At 48.0% G+C, this 26,518-nt stretch overlaps 1 protein-coding gene across 1 annotated transcript; it reads left to right on the top strand.

Annotated features, from left to right (window-relative positions):
- Nucleotides 1-25,069, top strand: LOC108928661 (rho GTPase-activating protein 32-like). Its single transcript, XM_018742704.2, has 22 exons — nucleotides 1-168; nucleotides 2,751-2,859; nucleotides 3,320-3,411; nucleotides 3,502-3,586; nucleotides 6,404-6,490; nucleotides 7,122-7,259; nucleotides 9,328-9,420; nucleotides 9,861-9,983; nucleotides 10,289-10,366; nucleotides 13,032-13,113; nucleotides 14,321-14,470; nucleotides 14,770-14,872; nucleotides 15,233-15,377; nucleotides 16,397-16,479; nucleotides 16,821-16,928; nucleotides 17,061-17,203; nucleotides 17,328-17,529; nucleotides 17,633-17,778; nucleotides 18,662-18,736; nucleotides 18,832-19,575; nucleotides 20,025-21,049; nucleotides 21,151-25,069. The coding sequence occupies exons 1-22, from the start codon at nucleotides 62-64 to the stop codon at nucleotides 23,200-23,202; spliced, it is 5,970 nt and encodes a 1,989-aa protein (XP_018598220.2). The 5' UTR covers nucleotides 1-61; the 3' UTR covers nucleotides 23,203-25,069.
- Nucleotides 25,070-26,518: the final 1,449 nt, after the last annotated feature.

Raw genomic sequence — 26,518 nt, 5'->3', positions numbered from 1 at the left:
CTCCCTCCTTCCCTCCCCGCTCCCCTCCTCCCCTAGTGCCAGGCGCCTGTGAGTCAGCAGTATGGAGGCAGCGAGCGAGATCACGCTGTTGGAGGGGGGCACGCCACTTGGGGGGGCTGTGCCACCGGGACCGCTGGGTGCCACTGGGAGCCACCCCGCACCCGACAGGTAGGACATGCTTTTCAGAAGGTTGGACCTGCCCACTGCCCATAGGACACACCCCCAAACACCTGTTTTTATTCCATTTCATGCTTGGAAGTGGTGAGTAACCTTGATATAAAATAAACAGAATTTAGAACCTGTGCGGTGCATGTTACTATTACCGCGTTGTCGTGTTACACAATTACTGTGCTCCTTAGCGCCATTTCACAGCATCTGTCAAGGCGAGCATTACGGAAACCCGAGTGCATCGTCAGAAATAATGTCATTACTAACCGAAAGCAGATGTCTCGGTCACTTTCCGAGAGTCACGCAGGTGTATGGCGTACGCAGCGTGGCCCGTGACCCGGTCACCTTCACTTCCAACTGCGGATTTTAGCCGCCTCGGTTGCAAGTTGAAGTGGGGTTTTTTTTTTTTTTTTTTTTCTTTTTTTGTGCAGCCCTGCTGCTCTGCTTTGTCCCGGCAGCTGTGATAGCACCGGGAAGTGGCTCTCTTGTGCTGTGAAAATGGGAAAAAGTGCACGTTGTCATGGAAACTTCAAAGAAAAACACATCGGTGTAAGATGCTCAAAGTGCTTTGGGAAAATAATTTCAAACGCTAAATTTTCGTACAATGGGCTTCATAAGTTGAGCCACCGCTGGTCTAGGGCTCAGTAAGAGCAGGAACTTTGCGGTACGGTGCAGTACCAGAGCATATGTGCACGGAGTGCCTGAAGACAGTTTACAAGCGTGTTGCGTACGGGCCCCAGGATAGACACGCTCGGCGTACAGACATTCGGTTATCGGAGAAATGTCTCAACAAAGGAGCGGAATGCGCTGATCTCTCAGATCTTGAAGTATTCGCAGGTGAGGAGCACACAGGAAGCTCTGGGAGGAGATGACCTCTCAGTTCGTGTCCACGTGGAACACCGCACCGCGCTCTCCGGTGCACGTTTGCTTTCATTGATTTCAGCGCATTCTTTGGGTACGTTTCGGTTTTGTCGCGAGCCCAAAACGTCGAAACGATAGAGAGCGGGACCCGATTTGTCTAACGCTGGAGGAGCCGAGGTGCACCGAGTTTGGCGGGAGATTCAAAATTGTGATGATCGCTCTAGGCTGCCGTGCAAAGAGCCGTAGAGCCGCTCGCTCCGGCTGTTGGTCGACAACGCCTATGGTTCGCTCTATTGCATTTCCATTTTTGATGTTAAAATTACAACGCTGTAGCTGCGCTCTTTACTATGCCAGTAGGTACCATAGTGGCTAGTTGGGGGCAGCTGGTAGTGTACTGGTTAGAGCTTCTGTCTTTGGACCCAAAGGTTGTAGGTTCAACTCTCACCTGCTGCTGTAGTACCCTTTAGCAAGGTACTTGCCCTCAGTTGTTCCAGTAAAATTACCCAGCTGTATGAAATGGGGGCGGTGGTGCAGCGGGTTGGACCGGGTCCTGCTCTCCAGTGGGTCTGGGGTTCGAGTCCCACTTGGGGTGCCTTGTGATGGGCTGGCATTCTGTCCTGGGTGTGTCCCCTCCCCCTCTAGCCTTATGCCCTGAGTTGCTGGGTTAGGCTCTGGTTCCCCATGACCCTGTATGGGACAAGCAGTTCAGAAAGTGTGTGTATGAAATGGGTAAATAATTGTAGGTACCTTAATGCCGTAAGTCACTTTGGAGAAAAGTGTCAGTTAAATGAATGTGTATAGTGTACATATAGATAGTTCAGTTGCCTTGTGTGTGTCCTCCTCGTGGAGCCAGACAGCTGTATCTCTGCTGGGGCGATGGCACTTTGAGATCAGACAGATCTCAAACACCACACACACACACGGTCTGTGTTTGTGTAGGAGACTGTTTGTGCGATAGCGTGAATGATGTGTGCTGGCGTCGGCGTGATACCGCGAACGTGCTCTTTCTGCGTCCATGTCGACTCCTTTGCGTAACCGTGTACGTGTGTGTTTGCGTGCCGCTTTCGGTGAACGTGCGGGAGTTTTGCGCAATAGTTTTCACGTGTGTGTGGGTTCGTGGCTCTTTGTGCGATAATGCGATTGCGTGCGGGTGGTTTGGGTGGCGGTGGAAATGTGTCAGTTTGTGGGTGTTGGTGTGACTATTTCAACGTGTGTGTTTGTCACTGCGATCATGCGAATGAATTGTGTGCATGTGACCGAGTGTGTGGGGATGTGGCTGTGTGCGTGATAATGCGAGTGTGTGTTTGTGCACGTGACCGAGCGTGTGGGCATTTGGCCGCGATAATGTGAGCGTGCATGCGTCTGTGTGTGGGCATTTGTGTGAAACCGCGCGTGTATGCGAGCGTGCGGGAGAAGTCTCGGAGGAGAACTCGGCAGGAGGAGGGGTTGAGGGAGACGGAGCTGCAGTTCATCACCCTTGAAGGCGTAACCATGGTGCAGTGAATCAGCAGCGGTATTTTTAGGACGACAGCATCTTCGTTGCAGCGCCCCACAACTCAGGAGTGATCGATAGTGGCTCTCGAGTCTCGGGCATGTGAGCACAAGTGAAACCATCATGCCATAACTGGCGAGCGCTGACTGTCTCAGCTGTGCAGAGCAGCGGTGCGAACGGATCAAGGGGTCACGTAGCGTCAGGTGACTTTCTCTCCTACTTCTCCCAGGGGCAAACTTTCCTGTATTCTGTCCCAAGAGGAGGCCGCCCTGCCGGAGCATTCCGGGAACATCCATCCTCGGCAGAGGCCTGACTGGGAGGAGGCCATCAGCACCATGGTAGACCCCTACATCTACTCATTACATCCATCTTCACCATAGCAGACCCTGCATCTACTCATTACGTCCATCAGCATCATGGTAGACACCCTGCATTTATTCATTACGTCCATCAGCATCATGATAGACACCCTGCATTTATTCATTATGTTCATCTTCACCATAGTAGACCCTGCATTTACTCATTACATCCTTCTTCACCATAGCAGAGCCTTGCATCTACTCAACACACTCAGCAACACCATAGATCTCCATTCACTTCAGAGTACATCAGTCTTACCGTTTTCCTTGTTCTTCTCCTTCGCAATTCCTTCTGCCTATGGCTCATCCACCATGAAAAGTAGGCAGACTGTGGATAAACGCTGCAGATCAAGTCCGTTTGGCACTGAATAACACATGTCTGTTGGCTCATTACTGCTGCCTTTGCATGAACTGAAACTGTCTGAATATTTGTATGCAGGCACGTGGAGCCGGGGTCCCCGAGGTCACCGCTGAGCCCACCACGCGTGGCGGTGTCAGCACTGCCAGCATGAAAGTCAAGACTGTACGAAAGTAAGTATCCTCATGTACTGTGACCCCTGGCGAGGGCCTGATGTGCATAGGTTCTAGACCACAATCATAACTAGGGGTCCTGTTTTTCAGGTTGTCTTTCACCAGGGGCCACTTCCCCAAGCTGGCTGAATGTGCTCACTTCCACTATGAGAATGTGGACTTTGGAAGTGTTCAGGTAAGACCTGAGAGGTGTTGGTGACTGTGAGAACAGCCTTAGAATGGGCCCCATCCTATGCTTTCTGATTATGGAGCAACTGGGCTGGGGGGGGTTAGTGGAGATTTGAGGCAGAACAGCAAAGGGTGAACACATGGTGACTACACAACACACACACGGTAAACACTGAGTGAACTCACCGCGAGTGGGCATGATGACAGTGGGGTTTTGGGCCTCAATGAGGACCTTATTTATGTGAGATGCTTTTCATGTTGCACACTGGCTTTGAAGTAAATGGGAACAGGCCATCATACAATTGGTCTTTATATGTTTTTGTACATGCGCTACATGTCAGCCTCCAGTAGAGGGCAGCACCTACTCACTCCACACCATTAATAGAAGTCCTTGTTATCGAAACACCTGTTAACCCTTAATGTCCATGAAATATTTTAATGAGGTACCTCAAAATGCATATGCACAAGGGGCTTAAGATAGCTGTCGAGTGAAAGTGACAATACAGATAAGTAGGCTGCTCATCTGACAGCGCAATTTAGACTAATTAATTAACATAATTAGTTCAGCTGGCCAGCTGGAAGAAAACCATCTTTTGCCAAATGTCCTGAAATACAGGGCTGAAAGAAAAAAGCATGTAAAGCAGCGATCAACCGTATGTGAATGTAACCCTGTCTGAGATGCCCCTTTGGGGTGAAATAGGACTCATGCTGATTTTCACTTTGGATTACAAATGGCTTGTTTTGAACTTCCTCTGTGGTATTTATAGCATGTTGTGTGGAAGAATCCTTGGGATACACTACTTTCATGGTGGGGGGGTATTTCATAATAATGAAAGGGTTTAGTAAGCTCCCAAAGGATCGCTGATCAATAGCTGTCTTTCTAAGGCTGTTTTAATTTCTCACTTTGCACGATATACTGCATATATACTGTGTATCATTGTAACGACCCGCCTTACTGTGTTTAGGCGGGAAACCTGTTCAGTGTAAATAGTTGCATTGTGGGGAAAAATGTGAAATGTGGATGTGCAACCACTGGGGCCACTCCTGGGGAAAATGATGGGGTGACTGTGTACTATGGGGGTGCTAAGTAGGTAGGGAAGGCTGGGTTGAGGTGTAGGTCCTGGAGGAAACGGGGTCCTCGCACTAAGAGCATTATTTGCCTGGTGCCGGTGTTCTAATAGAATGTTCGAGATGAACACTGCCTCTGCGTCCTTCTTCGCCCCATCTAAACCCACGGTGCTGTGTGCCATATTATTACTAATCTCTGAGCTGCTTTTTTTTGGTGCTGTAATAAATAATACATGACCAAGTGACTACTCATATAAGTAGTACTCAATAAGTACAGTTGTTACCTTACAGCTATAGGACCGCAGGACTGAATCTGGCCCCAGCTCAGCATCTGCCGAGCGAGTTGTTGTTCTTCCTGCGTTCACACCGGTTTCCCTCGGTTTCCTTCATTCCAGAGACGTGCGGATTACATGAAGTAAAGATTACTAAATGTCCGTTTGTGTGAGCAGAAATGCGTGTCGTTCAGCCAGGGTTTGAGTGCAGTCAGCTGAGAGGTTCTGCTTTAAATGGATTGGTCTCCACTCTAAGGAAGTGGAGATCAATGGAGAGCATCAGTCACCACCTGTGATCATCACATCTACCCAGAAAAATTGTAATTTCCCCTTAACTAATTAATTTCAGTCTTGTTTTGGACATTTCCCCTTAGTCCAAAACAAGGATGCAGTGTTTGTCTGTGAGTCTGCAGGGTTTCACTTCAGAGTGCATATGGTGCTTCTTCTCTGATTCTGCTCTCTATGCACGAGAGATGTCTGTAGAACATGCAACAGTCCTCTTTTTTATCACTGCAGAGCTGTAATGGAGCTTAGAGCTGCTGCATGGTGATACAACACTAAACTGACAAGTAATTGATGACAGGCTATTTCCGTCGTGTTCTAATAAAGGGTAAGGAGTGCTGATAATCCCTCCTGCCGTGATCAATAACTGCTTCTCCAGTGTAGGGTCTTGGTTGTCCGGGGCCTATCCTAGAAAAACAGGGTGTAAGGCAGTCATCCACTCACATCCACTCCCAGTATGGAAATCCATGGGTTCCCAGTTAACCTGACATATGTCTTTGAACAATAGGAAGAAACCAGAGCGCCCAGTGGAACCCCGTGCGAACATGAGAAGAACGTGCAAACTCCACCACGCTGAGTCAGGTTTTACCCACAACTGTGGCTCTGGAGCTGTGGGGCACCATGCTGCCCCCGTGCTGAAAATGAGCAATATCATTTCGATTTTACATTTTCATTCATATATATTCTTCTTAAAATTCCAGTGTCAAACAGCAGTACGAAGAGCATCCGCATCGTTGCAATGCTGCCGTGTGTCCGCGTGCTGTACGTCCTTCCCGTTGTTCCCGAGGTTGGGAATTCTGGGTCTGTGCGAGTTCACCAGAGAGAGCAAGGGAAGAACAAGAGCAGGAACGTCATGAGCTCCCTATCGAGCAGTGGCTCTGCTGCATGGGCCTTGTGTTGGGAGCTCAGCAGCCGGATGGTACTCTAACCCTGTTCAGCCATCCCAGTGATCTCATGTATTATTCACAGGATGCCTGCACATGTGGGTCCGAATGCGTCTCACTTTACCTCTCTGTCCCACCTATCCGCCCCCCCCCCCCCTCTCTCCCTCCCTCCCTCCCTCTCTCTCCCTCTCTCTCTCTCTCTCTCTCTCTCTCTCTCTCTCTCTCTCTCTCTCTCCCCCCCTCCCTCCCTTTTGTCCTAATCCATCTGTGCTTGGTCTCCCTCGCTCTTATTCCCCCGCCTCTCTGCTCACTCTGCAGCTGGCTCTGGCAGAAGAGCGCGCCGAAGTGCCGCACAATGGCTTTGAGCTGCAGGAGCTCGTGTACCTGGTCCACGTGGGATGCCAGGTAGGGAGAGGTCCCCATCGCTGTCACTGTCCCTCTGTCCACACCATGTTTTGTGCATGTTGAAGCGTCGCCGAGACTCACCTGTGCGAAAGCGCGCGCCGATCGTGCCCCACTGTCATCGTCACCCGCCATCAGCGGAAAAGTTCTTTTCCCACGTGTCTTTTTTCACTTTTGTGAGTCAGTTGTGCACCTCGGCTCAGCGTGACTGGCTAGGAGATGGTACAGCTCCTCTTGTCTCCATCCCTCTGAGAGACAGTCTCGACCAGGACCAGCCTGCGCTCGTGCGGATCATGAAAAAAACAGCATGAAGGCAATACTAAAGAGACATGTCGCAGGCTATTTGAGAAGGACTTTCTTGTGCTTTCAGGTGATTAACAGTAGTTCAAGTAGCTGTGTACATTAATATTGCAGCAGGGCGAGGTGCGAACAGAGCACTAGTAGCCACCAACATGATTTTGGACTCAGCAAACAGACAGCCTAGCCCACGGCGAAAGCGTCAAGGAAAGATGGAGATCTGCTGCGCGTACGAGGAGGGCTGTGGAGCCGAGCGGTGCAAATGTGCACGATCAGTAGCTACGCACTGACCAGGCGGCTAGCGACAGTGTCTCACGGTGTCTCGCTTGCTCTGCAGGGAAACAGCTGGATAGTCCGGCGCAGCTACGAAGACTTCCGTGTCCTGGACAAGCACCTACACCTGTGCATCTTTGACCGCCGATTCTCCCAGCTGCTGGAGCTGCCCCGCTTTGACAGCCTGAAGGAGCAGCCAGAGGTAAAGGGGTGTGATAATGTAAATGTACCAGGATACCTTCCCCACCGGGATATCTCCCGTTAGACCTCGAGCGATGCGTTGGGGCGGCTGGTAACGCAGTGGTCGGTGCTGCTAATTGTGGACCCAAAGGTTGCATGTTCAATCCCCACCTCTGGCTGTAGTACCCTTGAGTAAGGTACCCTGAATTGCTCCAGTAACATTACCCAGCTGTATAAACGGGTAAATAATTGTAGGTACACTAGCGTTGTAAGTTGCTTTGGAGAGAAGCGTCAGCTAAATGAATAAATGTAATTACTCCAGTAAAATCGCCTAGCTGCATACATGTGTAAATCGTTGCGAGTTGATTCGGAGAAGCCCGTAAGATCCATTAATTAATTTAAACGTATTTCTCCAGGTCCGGGGTTCCTCCAACACTAGGGTTTTTATGGCAGCGAGTGAATTCTGTGCCCACGACTTTTCCGCTGCTCTCCACGTTGACCACGGTGCACCTTCTGGAGCTCTTTATCCTGGGCGTCCTGTACCTCAGCTCACAAATGCAGGCAACTGGAAACTTTCTCTTTGCGTTCTGTAAGAGTTGCAATTACGGATTATGCTCGCCGGGAGAAATCGAAAGTAACAATGATTTGTAAAAGCAGGTAATTATCTTAACCCTGCAAGCTGTAATTATGGCATTTATTCATCGGCCCCTCATTTGCTGCAGTTCAGGGAACCGCGGTGCTTAACTGGGAACAGTTGGGCTACTTTGCTTAACAGGGTCACATATAATTGCACTGTTGGTGCCGTGCGAATCGTATTTAATGCCTTCAGTTCTCCGTGTAGCATTTAGTGCTTTTATTCCGCCGTTCGTGGGCTTGAGTCATCGGCTGGGTGGCTGATTCGTGCCGCGTGATGGCGCATTATGGGCCCCGCTCGATGAGACCGAGGTGCATACCTCTAATGTTTACGGACGCGGAGGAGTTCTCGAGTGTAGGGATCGGACGTTTACTCTGCGTCAAGTGTGCTCGAACCCGGTGCCGGTTTTTTTTGCATCGCGGTCCATCCGCTTTTGTCTCCGAATGGCCGTTGAAGCCGCCTCTAATGGGGGCAGTTACGGCGGCTCCCGTGTGTGCAGAGAGGACGCCCCCGCACTCTGAAGGCCCTCGAGTGCTGTGCAGGACTACATGATGGTGACCACAGCTAATGCTGTACCATGCTGATGGCGAGCTTTTATCATAGCCGTTAATAAGGTGAACGGGTTTAACTTGTATATGTAATGTAACAGACATCTCTATTCATTTTACATGGGTTTTATTTTTACACTTTATTTAATTTTCAGCTCAGTGTCTTAAGCTGTTTTGCCTAGAAAAAAACGTGTGTTCTCATTCCTAAACACCTTCTTCAGTCTTAGTTTTTTTTTTAAATTTTTTTTTTAAATTACAATGACAGCAACACCGTGTCAGTGACATACCGAACATGGTAACAACACAAAGGGTAACTGGACCTGCAAATGCATGTGTAAATAAAGAAAAGCAAGTAACGGTGTTTCTCAGAAGCGATCAACCGCCACTGTCCGGTATGTACCCGTGAGTTGACCTTCAGATCAAATTTTATCGGACGGAATAAATTTCATCGCTGAGATCCTCCATCTATAAAGAGAAATACAAGTGCGGTGTACTTGTTATTAGAAAACTCATTAATGAATGAATGAATGAAACTGATACCAGACTTTGAACGATTTCGATGATCCTACGGACTGAATATTTTCTTTTTTCCAGGCTCGCATATCCTTCCATTAAAACTATACGTTGTCGGAGCACGTTTTCGTGTTTCGCACGGAGAACAGCTGAAATAGTAGCTCTGCTTGAACACGGTGACCAATGGATGAAATGATGAAATGATTATTGCGCTGCTGATTATCCCACTGCACGCGTGGACACAAAGCTGAACCGCGGAAGTGCCCGGCGACGGAATTCCGCACTTCTCTCAGTTTAGAGAATCGGCCTTTTAAAGCAGATCAGAGCAGAGGAGAGTGAAGCTTTGGCTGAAATATATTCTTATTCAGCGTCTTCTTTTGTGCCTCTGCTCTCAGGCGGTGTCCCAGATGCTGACGGAGTATCTGTCCCGCCTGACGGCGATCGCGGACAACAAGATAAACTGTGGCCCTGTTCTCACCTGGATGGAGGTACACCCCCTGCGTCTCTCCTGTCCTTGTCTCATTCCCTCTCTTTATTCGCTGGCGCTCTGCGGTCATAACTTTTCTCAACATTTACCTGCGTACCGGCTTCATGGCACACGGCTGCACGCTGCTCCAGTAACACATTGTAAAGAGAATCGATCCTTTTGGGATTCCAGCGGAATCAGATGAGCTTTTCACCCACTGAGCTTCTGGAACCTACAGCCATCACATCAGTTTAAGGTTAATCTCAATACGCAGTCTTGTTGCTGCTTAATCATCCTTAAAGATACCGGCGTCGCGTAAGTGTGAATCGTTGAAATAACAGCAAAAGCGAACCATCGAGGCAAATCGGGACATTATAATAAAATGCCATCCTCCAATTTTGACGTAATCCTCTTGTCCTTGTTGATACGATTTCCCTGCCCTGTCGGTGTTTTCATTACCAGATTGATAACAAGGGGAACCACCTGCTAGTACATGAAGAGTCCTCCATTAACGTTCCCGCCATTGCTGCCGCGCACGTCGTCAAGCGCTATAACGCCCAGGCGGCCGACGAGCTGTCCTTCGAGGTGATTTGCCGCGCTGGCCGGGGGTCGGGTTCGGAAGCGGTCGAAGCGGATTGCTTAGAGCGGGTAGGACTCGGAGTGACTACTCAAGATGACAGTTCGGGCCAGGAGGAGAGACGACATTTTTGATAAGTGCTGTAGAGTAGTGGCTCCTGCACTCCGGCCCATTGCAAACTGCAGCCCTCAACGGTCAGTGTTACGGCAGCAGATTATTGACCTTATGGTTCCTCCCTGTGCTGTAGGACTTAAGCAATACGAGACAGATTGACAGAGATTAAAATTGTCATGTCTTTGGGTTTCCATTTCAGGTGGGCGACATTGTGTCTGTCATCGACATGCCCCCGAAGGACGACACCAGCTGGTGGCGAGGGAAGCACGGATTCCAGGTGGAATAGACGCCGCTGGCCGTACCCCCCCCTTCTCAGGGACTCGCGCTTATTGAATGAGCTCTGCACGGAGTGCTGTTCCTATCAGCTGTTCCTGCTGAACGCTTTGCGTGCACCGGCGCACAATGTGGTTAAGGGAGCAGAGTTAGCGGGGCAGAGGACGGGAGAGGGGCAGCTGCCTGGGTTGTTTATGGCTTTGCTGTTTACCGTGAAGCATCATATACAGCGATGCATGTCGGAAGGGGTAAGCGGACGTGTGCTTGATTAGATCATTAATCTTTTCTTGAGCTCCTGGTCAGCAAGTGTTGTCACGCCAAGTAATGTCCGGGAGTCCATTAAGAGGCTGTAATTTTCATATTCTGCGTTCCATACCTTTGCATTTGTGGAGTACTGCAACACAGGGCTAATTCCTCAATGCCATGGTTTCGTCTGGGAAGGAGAAGGCGGACTCAGTTGCGGAGTGCGCGGGAATTTATTCGGGGGCTGGACAGGAACCGTAGTCAGGGACAGGCTTGGGTCTTCGGAGCGCTAACGTCGTACACCAGGAGATCCAGAATCGTGGTCGGTGAACACAGGCGACAGGTCAAACGCGAGAAAACCGATCAGGTCACAGAACGGGAAGGGGTTTTGGGAGACGGACTCGGGAGCTGGAACGAAGAGCAGGGAACAAGGAGCAGAAGCGATAGGTAAGCTGACTCAGGACGAGTGAGCAGTTGGCGAATAAGGTTCCGCGTCCTTCTACGTTCGCTTCTGCCTTATCCTGCCGGGTCCCAGGTGTATCTGGTTATGCCGATATTGTGGGCGTGGCACTCGTGCACTACATTTATTAAAACTGGATGGAACCGGAATGCAAAAGTTGCACAGATTGTCTTTTTCACAGATCCATTTTGAGAAAGAGCTTACCCAGAACAGGGAAACAAAGGGAGGAAGGCAGGGTGCATCCTGGTTGGAACGCGAGGCCACTGCAGGGCGGCAACAGGCACGTTCACTTACAGGAGCACTTCAGACCAGCTCATCTGAAGCTGGAACCCTGGTGGAGAATAAAGTGTAAACTCCACAGAGACTGATCTGAATTTAAACTCAGATTCCTACCTACCACCACATGTGTATTCTGTGTTTTATTTTTTTCTGCCTTATTTGCATCTGAATGAGCAGCAATTTTGTTTTCACAAATGTTTGACAAGTTCCTTTTTACTTTTGTTTAACGCCAGCTGAGGGTGTGGTGGCACAGTGGTGGTGCAGTGGTGCTGTGACGCAGTGGGTTTGACCAGATTCTGCTCTTCTGTGGGTCTGGGGTTTGAGTCCCGCTTGGGGTGCCTTGCGATGGACTGGCATCCCCTCCTGGGTGTGTCCCTTCCTCCTCCAGCCTCGCACCGTGTCTTGCCGGGTTAGGCTCTGGTTCACTGCGACCCCGCTTAGGACAAGCAGCTTCAGACTGTGTGTGTGTGTAAACACCAGCTGACACAGCTCGTGTGATCGTGTGCTTAGAAATGTAACCTTGGCTTTGATATCTTTTTTTAGCGCATTTAAGAATTTCACTCCCATCTCACTCACACCATCTCATATAGGCCTACCATGGTATGCTGTAGAGCCTTCGACCTACAAGGAGCAGGATTCTAATAATTAAGCTTTATCAGTGGTCAGTGACCTTGATTTGAAGAAGACAATGTGAAATTGCATTTTGAAGCCAAAGCATTGATAACTTGATATTTAAATTATCCGCAAAAGCAATTGTGTACACTCGGACAGGTACGTCATGTGTTCACTGGCTCCTGGTGTAAAATGTATAAGTGGAATTGTACCTGGACATTTCCAGCACACCTTTCAGAGCCTCAGAGCACTTCTGCCATAAAGCAGCTCTGCAGCGAGACTGATGCCATAAAGAAGTTCCTCAGTGGAACTATTACCATAAAGCTCCTCTTAGCACCAACACCGTTAAGAATTTCCACAGGGGAACCCTTGCTATGAAGAATACACACAAAGGGATCCTTGCTGTAAAGATGCTCTGCGGCGGGACCCTCCCCGTTAACAAGTTCCACAGTGGGACCATAGCTGTGAAATGTGATCGTGAGTAAAATGCCGTGTCACACTCGCCATCTGTGACAAAGGAGCCCGGAGAACAAATTGGCAGGTGAAGCGGCTGAGGTCCTATTGCACTTGTCACTCATACTGGCACAGATGATCATCTGGACACCCGCAGGGCTGCAAGTGGAATTGGGCAAAAGGCACTCTGCTCCAGCAGTCTATAGAGTGAACAGCACGTCTCACAGCGTGTGAGCTGGAGGAGGCGTGCGCTTCTCATCACCCCCCCCCCGAACTATAATTCATGTGATAATTGGAGAGCCAGGCACGCCATAAGGAATCGGCCACAACGAAACGGAAACAAAAAGAGTTAAAATGCGATAAAAGAGACTCCTATAGTACCCATTGCCTAAATGTAGAATCTTAAATTCTGAGCAGCGTCAAGAGAACAATTAGCAGGTCATTAGTCTGATGGATTGTGACACTGATGCTGTGGATGTTTCTGAGATAACGACGTGCAGTTTGTTCGCTGCGCTTGCCACGCTGAAAAGGGAAGACGTTATGTAACGGAAGGCGTTTATAAGCAGTATAGCCCTAAGGAAAGTTCCTCTTCTCACTTTCTGTATTTGCCAACTGTGCGCAGGTGGGCTTCTTCCCCAGTGAATGTGTGGAGCTGATAAATGACAAGGTGCCGCAGTCTGTCACCAACGCTGTGCCAAAACCAGGTACGTGGCTGGGAAATTTACACGCTGTGTGATTTGACGTTATGAGTCACACACCGGTTATTCGTAAATGCCTCATCATATAAATATTCAACAAATTGAAGGATAGTGGTTTATGTTCGTGCGACAGGAGGACTGCGAAGATTGATACGCTGTCCGTTGAAAAAGCATCAAATGGCTCAGTTTGGCTGACCTGATGTTAGCGTGATGGGAATATAAAGAAGAAGTGTTAATGTTTAAAATAACCACTTTTGGCTCACAGTCTCTACAAGCAATGAAAATCCTTCCTAGTCTGGCGGTGAGTACAGGTGGTCCCCGATTTACGATGGTGAGCTGGCAATAGACAATTCAGTAGAAACCGTACTTTGAATTTTGAATTTAGATTTTTTTTTTTTCCCTGGGCAAGTGATATGCGGAGTGATACTCTCTTGTGATGCTGGGCAGCGATCCGTATCTCCCAGTCTGCTACGCAGAGGTCTGCATTAGGTGTATTAAATGCATTTTCGACTTACGATATTTTCGAATTCCGATGGGTTTCGCTGAACGTAACCCCATTGTAAACTGGGGACCACCTATACCTGTTTCAAATCCCTCTCCTGCTGCGGTGTCCTTCATAACACTATTTATCCTGAACTGATGCAGAGTACCCTGCTGTACGAATGCAAACTGATATGAAATGTGCGAATCGTTGTAAAGCTGTTTTTTTTTTTTAACACTGGAGTTGACTTGGACAAAAGGTGCCGACTACATAAAGGTTAATAATGATAATTGTTTTCGCACGCATGGGACATACGACCAACTGGGTATGACGCTAACCAATTCTGTGACATGATATGTATTTGTGCATGGCCAGATCACGGATAGTAGGAAAACTGTAACTGTAATGTAAAGAATCAGAATGAGTTTTACTGGCCAGTGTGCTGACGCACACAAGGAATTTGCCGTCGTTCTAGGTGCCACCAGTGTTCACAGACAAGCAAAACACCTCACATAGAATTACAGAATACATAAATAAAATGAAGATAAGCACATCGATGTGACTGATGTTTTTAGGCTTCGGTGACCAATCAGGCCTCAGCGGGACTTAAGCTTTTTGCAAAGCTGTTTGCCGTATGCTCTTGATAGTTTTATAAGGTGCCTCGGCATGCAGCGAAGCGTTCAGCCGCTCTGGCAGTGATGTGTGAAAGTGACTGTTGCCTGCCTGTGTCAGTGTCTAAGAAGCACGGGAAGTTGATCACATTCCTGCGCAGCTTTGTGAAGTCACGGCCCAGCAAACAGAAGCTGAAGCAGCGTGGGATCCTCCGGGAGCGAGTGTTCGGCTGTGATCTCGGGGAGCACCTCCTCAACTCGGGCCAGGAGGGTGAGCATGTATTCGCCTCTGTGTCTGTGGAAGGTGGGGAGTCGGTTGTTTTCTAGGCGCTTCTTGCAGTTTTTCAGACACGTTCATTTTTTTCTGAACAACAAAAACAGCGGTCGTTCGATAGCCTAGTTAAACGAGGTGACCATAGCAACTTGTGCTAGTGCTGTTGCTTAGCAACACTTGCGCTTCCCCTCCTATACGCTCCAGAGAGGACAGTTACCAAACGATTTTCCGAAATGCCCCGCATCTCTCCAGCGACCTCCGAAGAGCGCTCATCTTCCGAAACCTCTGTCTTCCAGTTCCCCAGGTACTCAAGAGTTGCACAGAGTTCATTGAGAAGCACGGAGTGGTGGATGGGATATACCGCTTATCTGGGATTGCATCCAACATTGAGAAGCTGCGGTAAGAGCTGGAGACTCCACCTCCCTGTGCAACGTCAAGGCACCCGTACTGGCCTGAGGACGGGTACATTTTGGGGTTCCGTAGATGGAGGTGCAAAGAGATAAACTGGGGCAACAGGTTGCGTAGTGGCGTATTGCTGCCACCTTTGGACCCAGAGGACACAGGTTTGATCTCCTCAAAAAGAGGTACCTCCAGTCAGTTGATGAAGGCCCTTACCTATTGGAATATCTGCAAACATTTAGTTTGACTTTCATGGTTGGAGCTACTATTTTGTATCGCTTCCTGGTTATCCGTGCACCGGTGGACTGGAACGGAACGAGGCCGTGGTGTGAGAGCGCTTGTCTGCTCGTCTACCTCCAGGCACGAGTTTGACTCGGAGCAGATCCCAAACCTGACCAAGGATGTGTATCTCCAGGACATCCACTGCGTGGGCTCCCTGTGCAAGCTCTACTTCCGCGAGCTGCCCAACCCGCTGCTCACCTACCAGCTCTACCACAAGTTTGCTGTAAGCCGTGCCTCATTCTGAGACACCGCGCAGAGCTGCAGCGTGCTCTTCGTGTGGGCATCTTGCAAAACAGCGCTCACGTTGCTTTCTGGGATGCCGTACAAATGGCGCCAGGAGAATTTATACATAGAGATGCCCAGAAAAGCATTATGTAGTAGCTTCTATTAACACCTGTCATGGCATCAGCAACAGAGAGAGAGCAAGTGTGGATCTGTTTCTGGTCTGCGGCAATGTGACACTCTAGCGTCACATTTAAACATCTCGCTCTCTCGAGCGATCGCAACGCTAACAACCAGTCGTGTGTGTTTAATATTCATGAGTTTATTGGACGCCCTCCTGTGCTGCACATATGCGACGTGCACTCCTCCAACACGAAGTTTTGATTGACTAACATAAATATTTGTCAGAGCACTTCATATGAATTTATACCGTACATCGCTTTGTCTGCTTAATTGAAAAAAAGACAAAATGATGACTTAATTTATTTGGAAATGAAGGCTTTATGGGTGTACTAGTGACGTAACCATCCAGCTGTGCCAGTGAGGCTGGAAATAGTGGCATTGCCAGTGTGCTCTGTTTTGAAGGTTTTGTCATGTTACAAAAAATCACTATGATCTCTTGGTTTTAATGCTCTCTGTCACAGCTTTATGGCGGGCTGGAAAACCTTGTAGAATGTGTTTGTACCGCATGCTGGGACAAGTCACAGAATGAAATATAAAATAAGGGCTTGACAGCATCTATCAGTACAGGAAGCAGGAATTTTATCCCTTCTAGGAAGGTGACTTAAATACTCCGAAAACATTTGGGCAACCCAGTTATGTCACAGTATAGTGTCAGGAATTAAGTGTAAGTAATTGGAAAATCAAGCAAGATTATGAGGGGTTGTTATGACAGCTCCAGGAACACTGGGGTCGGTGTGTGTGTGTGTCTGACAGTTCAGCCTGTGCCTTTCTTTGCTGCTCCCTGAAGGTTTGCAGGTTGGTAGGTAGGCTGGCATCATGCACCCTGTCTTTCCGCAGGAGGCTGTGTCTGCTGCTACAGACGAGGAACGCCTGATTAAAATCCACGATGCCATTCAGCAGCTGCCTCCTCCGCACTACAGGTCAGTGTGGTCCACAGCACACTCTGCTGACAGTCGAAATTAACTGCACTCACACATATTCCATATTCCTTCATTAGAATAGAGAAAGCATTTTGGAGGCCAATGTTTTGGAATATATGAACAATTAAGAATTATGCGGAGAAACAGTTTATGCTAAGAAGTGGCTCCTACGACTCTTGAAAGTCCACGTTGAAGGTGTTGTTCTAAAGATGTTGCCCGATCCTCAACACATCAACACTGCTTAAAGAAATAAATGTGAAACATGACTTAATCGTGAAATAAATGCCTTGAGATAGTTGGACTTCATTATCTAAAGCGACATTTCTGCTGTTTTTTTGCAGAACTCTTGAGTTCCTCATGAGACACTTGGCCAGTTTGGCCACATTCAGCTCTGTCACAAACATGCATGCGAAAAACCTGGCTATCGTCTGGGCCCCTAACTTGCTCAGGTGAGCTGAACCCACTGATGCTGGCGTACAAACTAAAGACTTGCGTACAAACAAATTTGTGTGTACGCGTGTGCTGTTACCAGTCACGTGCTTTAGACGCGGATCTCGTCTCTTCGTGTCTCCCCTGCTCAGGTCCAAGCAGATCGAATCAGCGTGCTTCAGTGGCACAGCAGCGTTCATGGAGGTGCGCATCCAGTCGGTGGTTGTGGAGTTTATCCTCAACCACGTGGATGTGCTCTTCAGCTCCAAGCTCAGCTCTCTCATCAGGGAAGGAGGTGTGCAATCAGAGCCCCGTCTACAGATATACCGTGGCGATCTGTGTATGTACGTGTGTGTGCATGTGTGTGTGTCTTAGTGCATGTGTCTGACCAAACCACACAACGTGGTGTTGTGTCTCAGGTCACGGTTCCTTGTCCCGACCCAAGTCCCTGCTAGTTTCGTCTCCGTCCAGCAAGCTCTTGACACTGGAAGAGGCCCAGGCTCGAACCCAGGTCCAGATGAGCTCCCCTGACTTGGGGGACAACAAGTACATTGAGGTGGGCGAGGGGCCTGCGGCGCTACAGGGCAAGTTCCACACTGTCATTGAGTTTCCAACAGAGAGGTAAGCTTAAGGGCAAAGAACCAGCAGGTCCTGTGCAGCTGCAGTGGGCTGCCGGTTTAGGGTGCCTCGACAGCTTCTCTTCTCTCTGGAACGTTCTGTGCAGGAAGAGGTCCTCCAGTAAGATAAAGAAGTCCCCGGTTGGTGGCTGGCGTGCCTTCTTCAGTCTGGGCAAGTCATCGCACATGGGCAGGCGCAAGCTGCAGCGCAATCCCAGCGTGCCCAGCCAGCTGAAGATGCTGGCGTTTACTGGTGAGGGACACATTTCACGCACTGCGCTCACGCGGCTGCGGAACCGTCGGCGGCACCGCGAAGCCGCACCACGCAGTACGCCGTAGTCATCGTGCCTGTCCCATCGTAACCCTTGGCCAAAGTGGCCAAGTCGCACCTTGAATTGCACGTGCGCTGGTTCCTTCCGTTACAAACAACCACATTACAAAGTTTAAAGGTACTGACATTTTCCAGTTGATTTATCTTTTTCAAAAGGCATTTTCTTCACGTTTTCTAAAATTTTTGTCTGTTGCAGAGTGAAAGCCACTTGTATTTACAAACCCGCTGACAGATGCCAATGAAACACATTCAGAATATTACAGAATAGGAGTGTGGCACCTCTGTTCAACTGACTTCTGTTTATAACTCGTGTTCCCCAGTGTTTGGTGATCAGTACAAGAGGATGAGCACTGCTCATGTTTATAGGATGAACCAGTCAACAGTCAGCATTCAATGGGCTGGACACGTTTTTAGTTTCTGGCTTTTTAAGTTAGTTTTAATGTAGCTTGAAGTTAATATAAATATTAAAAATGGTTTGGAAGGCTTTATTACAGCTATGTGCAAGAGTTTTGCAGAACCTAACCCATAAATAAAGAGGGACATCTCTGTTATTAAGGTTTCTCTGAATGTGTCTTGGTGGTAAAAGACATTTAGAGTTACAAACAAACTGAGTTACAAGGTCAGTTGGGTCCCAGGTGTGTTCGTAACGTGAGCGGCCAGCGCATTTTGTGCTCTCTGGGCCGTAGCACACAGTTATCTCACAGCATCTCTCAGTATTAGAATCCTGTCTCGCTCACGGATTTGTACCATTGTGCTTTAGATGGGGTGTGTGCATTTACATGAACGTCCTCATCCTGGCCTGCAGGTGGTAGAGGAGACACCGGGTCCCTGCGTTCCGCCAAAAGCGAGGAGTCTCTCACATCGCTTCACAATGAGAAGGGTAACAGAGTAGTCTGTTGGGGTGCCCTTTTAGGAAAGGGGTCACCACATCCAAAGAGGTCTGCTAGTGCAAACACAAGTTCCCTTCTCTTCTAGGTAAGTCAACAGCATACCGGTCACGAAGGCCTCGTTCGAGCAGCGAAGCTCCATCCCCTCCAGTCAAAGCAAACGTGTTGGATGCTGCTCCCCAAGGACCGAGTGACAAGGACGAGGGCCCCATCATGGTGCCTGCCCTCATCTCTCCACCCTTTTCCACTGATGATGTTGAACTGAGCCTGCTCGACAGTGACATGGCCTCCTTGGACTTCGACCCCATGTCCTTCCAGTGCAGCCTGGTCACCACTGAGGTTGAGGGGGACACCTGCAGTGTTAGCGGATCAAAACCACCCTCACCTTCGCGATTTGGGGACACCACGCCCCCCTTATCCTTGGACTGTAGCCCAGCCCTAGGTAAGAAGGATTCAGGGCGGAAGCAGAAGCAGGAGCTGTCGGAAGCCCTTCCTTCGCAAGGGGCCCACATGTCGTCCGGGTCTTTCCCTGAGTGCGTGTCAGAGTCCATAACAGCATCCCAATTGAATCAGGCCTCTGAGAGCATGGTGCCCTCGTTACCTTCCACGACCACTGCCCAGTCTGCCATGGTCTTCAGCAGTGTGCCACTGAGTGAGGGCGGTGAGCGCTCACTGCCCAACAGGCAGTCCTACAACGCCGGCGCCGAGAATAGAGGCCCAGCCCCCACTGACCCACCCGCCTGCAGCCAGAGTCAACCACTCACCTGCAGCCAGAACCACTCGCTAACCTGCAGCCAGACCAACCCACCCCCCTGCTGGCAGAACCGACCAGGTCAGTGGTTTAGCAGCACCGGAGCCAGGCAGCAGGCCCGCTAGCCTCTGCTGGAGTGCCTCTTTTACACAGCCATGCTCTCTGGATTACCAGCAAAAGGGTAAAACTTGGCTCTTCATGAGTATCATGAAGGTGCTGTGGAACAAGGACTTAATTAAAAGATTTACCTCTGGGAAGATTTGGCCATTTTAAAGTAACTCAAATTTGTGTTTGTTGTACGTACAAGGAAGACTTTGTTTTGCTATGCGTTGTAATTTGAAACCACAGGGTAGATAGTCAGTCGCCGCCTGGAGAGTGCAGGTGAGTTTAGAAAGTTCTGTATCATGGAACCACATGACACAGGCACAGGACTGTCATCTTCCCCCCCCTTTGCTCCTCTGCTCAGCCTGACTTTCCCATCCCTCTCTTCAGTGTCCTTGCCCTCATATCCTTGTTTTGTCCCTTCCCAGGAGATGTAGCTCTGGATCCCCCACAGGGCCCCGCCCATGTTGGTTCCATGTCTCTCCTCCCTCCCCCACCCCCTCCAAAGAGTGCAGCCCGCATGCTGGCCCTGGCCTTGGCCCAGTCCGCTTCAGTCTTGTCCCAGAGCCAGCCATCCGAGCCCCCCACGCCTGCGTCAACACTCCGACCACACAGACCACCTGACACCCACCAGTGGTCGACTCCTCCCTACCTTCAGCCTCAGGGATGCCCTGAGGTGGCGGACAGAAACATGCCCTCAATCTCAGCCACCTCATCCTCGAGCCCAGACACTGCAGTCGGAAAGTGCCAGTCTTTGATAGTCAGTCTACAGTTCACTACAGCCAAAGGCACCAAGTTACCTTCAGGAGGCTCAGGTGCCCACATTATCTCATCACCTTCTAGCCAGTGTTTCAACCCAACAGCTCAAGTTCCATTGTCACAGAGCAAACTGGAGAGCAACCATGTGGGAATGAGTCGAGTTCTAGCAGTTGATCAAAACTCTGCAGTAAGACAAGTTTCTTCTGTGGGTCAGGAATCTTCAATAAACCTTGTGCCTACACTTGGTCAAGTCTTTGCGGTATCTAAAGAACCCGAAATAGGTCAGAGCTTTGCTGCAGGAAAAGACCTTGCAATGGGTTCAGCCTCTATAGTTACGCAAATCCCGAAAATGTTGAAAGAACCTAAGATGGGGAAAGCTGCTGCAGTTGGGAATGAACACATAGCAGGCAAAGAACATGTAGTGGGCTTAGCCCCTGCAGTCAGCCAACAACATGCCATTAGACAAATGTCTGCAGCTGGCCAAGAAGCTACAATCCCTGAAGAGGAGGAAGAGCCTGTGACGGGTCAAACCACTGCTACTAGAAAAGAACATACAGTGGGCTTTGTCCCTGCAGTTAGTAAAGAACTAGGGCAAATTCCTATAGTGCGTCAGGTTGCTGTGATGGATCAAGTTCCTGCAAAGAGCTCTAGCTTCAAAAATGATGCAGGAGACACGCATCAACAAGACCCAGAGGTGAGTTACCTGAAAAGCATCAGTGTCAGTGATTTACTGCATGGAACAAATCAGTTCTGGGATATCCCAAGTGTTCTTATAGTATGTTCATCTTTCTGCAGATGCTGCTGAGTAAAAGCAGCTTGTCTCCCGTGATCCAAAAACTTGAGGACCAAATAGCAACGGTGACGCAGCCTCAACCAAGAGTTTCCTCTGTTCCACCTTTGGAAAAGGCCTGGGAAACCATAAAGCCCATTCCTCCACAAGCTAAGCCAGTTTCTATCCAGCACATGTGTGGTACTGTGCCCGTGGATCCACCAGTCTGTTTTGTTGGGAATAGCAGAACTGCTGTCGTAGTCTCCGGCACAGAGACGTCCAGTGCTTCTGAGATTTACCCTTCTGTGCCTCAGAGGCCTGTATCAACTGCAGCAGAGGGGGCTTTTCTCCAATATATTCAGCCCCCATGTAATCCTCCTTCCCTCCATTACCCTCTGGAATCTCATGAGGAGGCATATTACTACCAGCGACCTAATATGACTGGGCACTGTACAACAGCTTATCAGGTGCAACCTGAGAGTGTGGCCTCACACCTGTCCTTTGGTTCTAAGTGTGATGTCAACATGTCTTATAGCAAGCAATCCCATAGCCACTGCAACACACTGGTCCCCAGGGCTTTCCACCAGTCCATCAAGACTCGGGAACCACAGAACGAGTACTCCTCCGTGAGGCACCTAGATTTGTCCAGTCCGGGACACAGGGTCGTGGATGGGATGTCTCTTTACCCCACCATCAGCCGAGCTCACTCGCTGAATGCTCCCCCCACAGCCCGCTGCTCAGTGCCAACCTCACAGACAGAAGTCCCCGCAGAGAAGGAGCTGTCATACTGTCAGCGACCAGTCTACCCATACTGGTGTTACCAGCAGCCCTTTCAGGCAAAGTATCACATCACTCGGCTTCAGCCATACTTTGAGAATGGAAAAGTTCAGTATCGCTACAGTCCTTACTCAAGCGCCAACTCTCTGGATGCCCCAACCTACAACATGGGTCCGTGCAAGACAGGCAATCTGCGCAACATTTACTCCTTCAACAGCCGAAACCTGGCACCGCACCTCAGTAGGGTCGGGGGCAAGACCTTAGGCTACCTGTCACGCCACGCCTTGCCTGTCAGCAGAGAGCACAGCTTTGTGAGTAGAGATATGCCACCTTTGCTTGACACAAGAGTGCCTGCAACCTGTCTCGCCTGGGACCCTAAGGAATGCTACAGTCTATACAGTCACTCTATTAGACGTGAGAACAAAGTCGGGCAGAAGGCTAAAAACCATTTGGTGTTAGAGTATAGCAATGTACAGGTTCCTCTGCATCACGATCTGGGGGACCCGGACGTCATCCAGCAGTGCAGCAAACTGGATCCTGAAAAGCCGGCAATCATCAATGTTCCTTCAAGGCAGGTGACTTCTGACCCAGAACTCCTTACATACATGGAGCTGGAGAAACACTTTAAGGAAAATGTGCCGGGTGAAAAGGCCTCACAGACAAAAACATGTAGTTCCAAGGACACTGATCCTGCCGCGCGCCGTCCCCTAAAATCCCTGCACCAAACCCAGCAACTGCAGGGAGGCTGTCACCAACTTCAGGAGGTGACCTGCTTTGATCTAAAGATCACGGTGGGTGAGAACGCACAGAACAGGGGCAGCGAAAGCGGGCCTTGGCAGGAGGATGTTGGGGCCGGCAGCAACCTGTCTTCTGAACAGCCTGAACATGGTCGGCATCCAAATCGCGTTGAAACATATGAGGGCTGTGATTCGGAAAACCGACTGAGTGGGGCAGAGAAGACGGGTTCTTCTTGCACAAAGCTAGAGAATCTCTGCCATGGTCCCTACAAACCCCCTCTACCCCCAGTGGAAAAAACAGACTGGGACCTCAGTGGGGCCTGCTCCCACCAGTCCTGTGACAAGAAGAATGACAGCATCATAGCAGACGACATGGAGGACTGCGGCCGAGTACCTCAAACCAAAAGTGTTACGTCTAGTCAGATGGACACTGGTCCCTTCTTGCTCCCAGAATCAGTCCCTCTTCCCACCACCAGAACCTATTCTACCGCTCTGGGGCAGGGATCCTTCCTTCCAGCTGAGCCATCTCTGCCCAGGTCAAAGGCAGAGACCGAACCCCAGTGAGGGACTTGCCTGGGCCCAAGTGGACTGCAGTGTGATCATCTGGGCATCACAAAACCAGAATGAGCTCTACAGACAATCTCAAGCAGCAGCCTCTGCAGGACAGACTGTCTGCTATGTTTTTTTTTTTTTCTTTTTTCTTTTTTTTTTTTAATTACTGCAGTTACAGAAATGAATGTACCCTTATTATAAATACAAGACTTAAAAGCTAATGGAGTGATTTACGTGAAAAACAATTCAACAAAACTTTTTCATGGATTCATGGTTTTTCTTCTTTGAAATTAATGTTTTAGAAGTGCATAAGTTGGAGAGTGTTTATCAGTACCGTGATTTATGTTTGGGGAGCTCAAAATTTGGTAAGGGGAAAAAAAAAAATCACAGTTTCTCCTTTTTTATTGTATATCATATGATTTGGATGTGTGTCACATGTCTTGGATCAGTATACAGTACCTCAAACTAAAAGCTCTCTGCTGTAAAGTACTCATAATTAGTTTCTGTACTGAAACAAAGGAAGGGAGTGCCTTCTTTCAGAGGATGGGAATATCCCCGTCAAAGATGTGTGCCAAATGTCTAACATCTGTTTTGTTAAACTGGATAATGTAACTATATTGTGTTATTTTTATATTTATATGTAAAAATCCCTTATTTGCTGTGCAGTTTTAACTTAATGTTGTGTATACTGTTGCAAAATGCAGTGTTTGGGTATATTTTTTCAAATTCAGCATTCTTTGTTGTGGCCCTAAGGTGCAGTGTTCTGATTGCTTTGGGTGTTCATATTATTTTGAAGAAACAATGTTTCAGCAGGAGTGAAAGTGTTATATTGATGTTTGAAGTATAAAATATGCCGCCTAGTGTGGAAAGATGTTTTAAAATGCTTTCTTAGTTACATTATATAGTTCAGATGAAAGTATTTTGTATATTCTATTTAAATGCAATTATGGTCACATTGATCTGCTTTATTTAAAAAGCCATGCATTTCTTTCGCTTCAAGATGTACAATATTATGTAAATCAGTACTGTATAAATATCAAAGCGGACTCCATTATCTATAGATAAATAATACAGATGAATGCCTTCTGATATGCAGTCTTATTAAGCATTTTAGAGTGACGGAGCAGTAATACCAGCCATTTTTACATAGCAATGGATGTAAAAATATACTGTTAGAATTGCTTCCGCAACGTTGTAAGACCTACGGCATAGAGGCGTTTGGTGCCATTGTAGAAGACCAATAAGTAGTTATGTGACGGGCTTCAGGGCTATGTTCACTTTGATCACAGTAGACCATAAACGGTGGAAATACTGGGGCCAATCGTTAATAATTTTACTCAGCATGATGGCAAATGAGAACATTGTCCAAGAAAACTAATCTTAACCTTTTTCCTAGTAGACGATACTGATTTATTTACCCAGTTCACCTCCAGTAGTCTTGCTTTGTGCAAGACCATTCAGGATACTAGTAGTTCTCTGACACAAGAGGTTCCGGATCATCGTTGCCATATATACACAGCTGGCATGGGACATGCTGTATGTGAATCAGTACCCTACAGTTCTCTTGTGTATCCGCATGTTGCACCTGAAGTCTGCTATCAAGAGGAATTTTATTTGTGGCTCTTTTCGACAATCCACTGAATACTAGATATGCTATATGCTTTGCTTGCTATATTTTTGTTTGAAGAAGAAGCTTTTATTTGGAAAACAAGCACTGTGTTCTGAGAAAATTCACATGTATTGTCTAGGCAGCCAATGATGCAGAAATAAGCATGTTTCCACATAAAATGCGATCTGCGCAAAAATAAATATGTATTTGTATACAAATATAGGCTACATACTGTATGTCTATGAGACACTCAGCCAAAATCAATATAATAAACAGGACTAAGTAATATATTTTGTCCGTATAATAGTAAAATACTTTTTTCATTATTTGCAAAGAATGGTGTTAAATGCTTGTTTGCTACAAAAATGTTACGTGTTAGCTATATTAAACAAACATTTCTTTAAACAAATGAAGGCATTAATAGTGAAAACATCACTGTTCCTCAAATGTAACTGGCATCATATTCACATTTATTTATTTATTTATCAGACACTTTCTCCAAAGCACCTTCCAATGAACTCTGTGTAGTGTTATGAGCCCACACACCTTATTCACCATGGTAACTTACACTGCTAGATACACTACTTACGATGGGTCACTCATCCATACATCAGTGGAACACACTCTCTTGGTCACTCACACACTATGGGTGAACCTGAACAGCATGTCTTTGGATTGTGGGAGGAAACCAGAGCACCCGGAGGAAACCCACAGAGAGAAAACATGCAAACTCCACACAGACTGAGCAGGGATCAAACCCATGTCTTCTCACACCACCCAGGCACTGTGAGACAGGAGCACTACTCATTGCGCAACCGTCCTGCTTAAAGTGTGCAAGCAAAACATACTAAACTTTAAAGCTCAAACCTTCAAAATACAAACTAGCTTGTATTTTACAAGTTAGAGATGGTTTTTTGGTGTTGATAATATGCAGATATGACCTGCAGATATGACCTTATAAATCCACAGTGCAGTAAAAATAAATGACAACAGGTGTCATTAAAATTCTGCTTTCCACACTTTCCCATCACTTACTAGGTACTCTATGTGACTAAAAAATATTACAGTCATGGTCTTAGTCTTGCTTAAATCAACACAGTCATGTATTGGTCCTGATGACACCCAGCCCCATTTATAGCCCAAAAAGTTTTTGCTTTTGCATTGTTTTTCCCCGATATTCTTCTGTCCTTTTAAATAACATTTTACATTGTTCGCTCCTTTAATAACAGGGGAAAGCAACGACTACAGAAATGGAAAGTCTACAGAATGTAGTTATTATCCTATATTTAGCAGAAACCTTTGTGCAAGGTGACAGTTTTACATCATTTAGCAAATGTGTTTTTCTCTTGGAAAAACAATTGGCATTTTGGCAGAAGGAAAGGTAAACCACTAAGATACCCTTCTTACCATGAAAAACAAGCAAGATAGTTGAAGACACTTACCCTACCTACTACCAATCAATGAAAGCTACACAATACATATGTTCCTCCGTTTATTCAAAGTTAAGCTCTGTAACGTCTGATAAAACTGTATTGAAAGTACATTTCTATGCACTGATCCATTATCTCTAAGTTCTCGTTGAATGTAAGCTCACAGTGGTCCTGAACATGTCCTGGGGCGGCAGACACCCAGGATAGGACACCATGCCACAGCTACCGTGGACTGAGCGACATTCAAACCTGTGTCCGAAGACTGCATCCCCTTACCCCCCGAAAAACA

Source organism: Scleropages formosus, chromosome 10 (genome assembly GCF_900964775.1).
Source record: "Scleropages formosus chromosome 10, fSclFor1.1, whole genome shotgun sequence".
NCBI lineage: Eukaryota > Metazoa > Chordata > Actinopteri > Osteoglossiformes > Osteoglossidae > Scleropages > Scleropages formosus.
The sequence above is the reverse complement of the archived record's forward strand: the minus strand, read 5'-3'. Positions and strand labels throughout refer to the sequence as shown.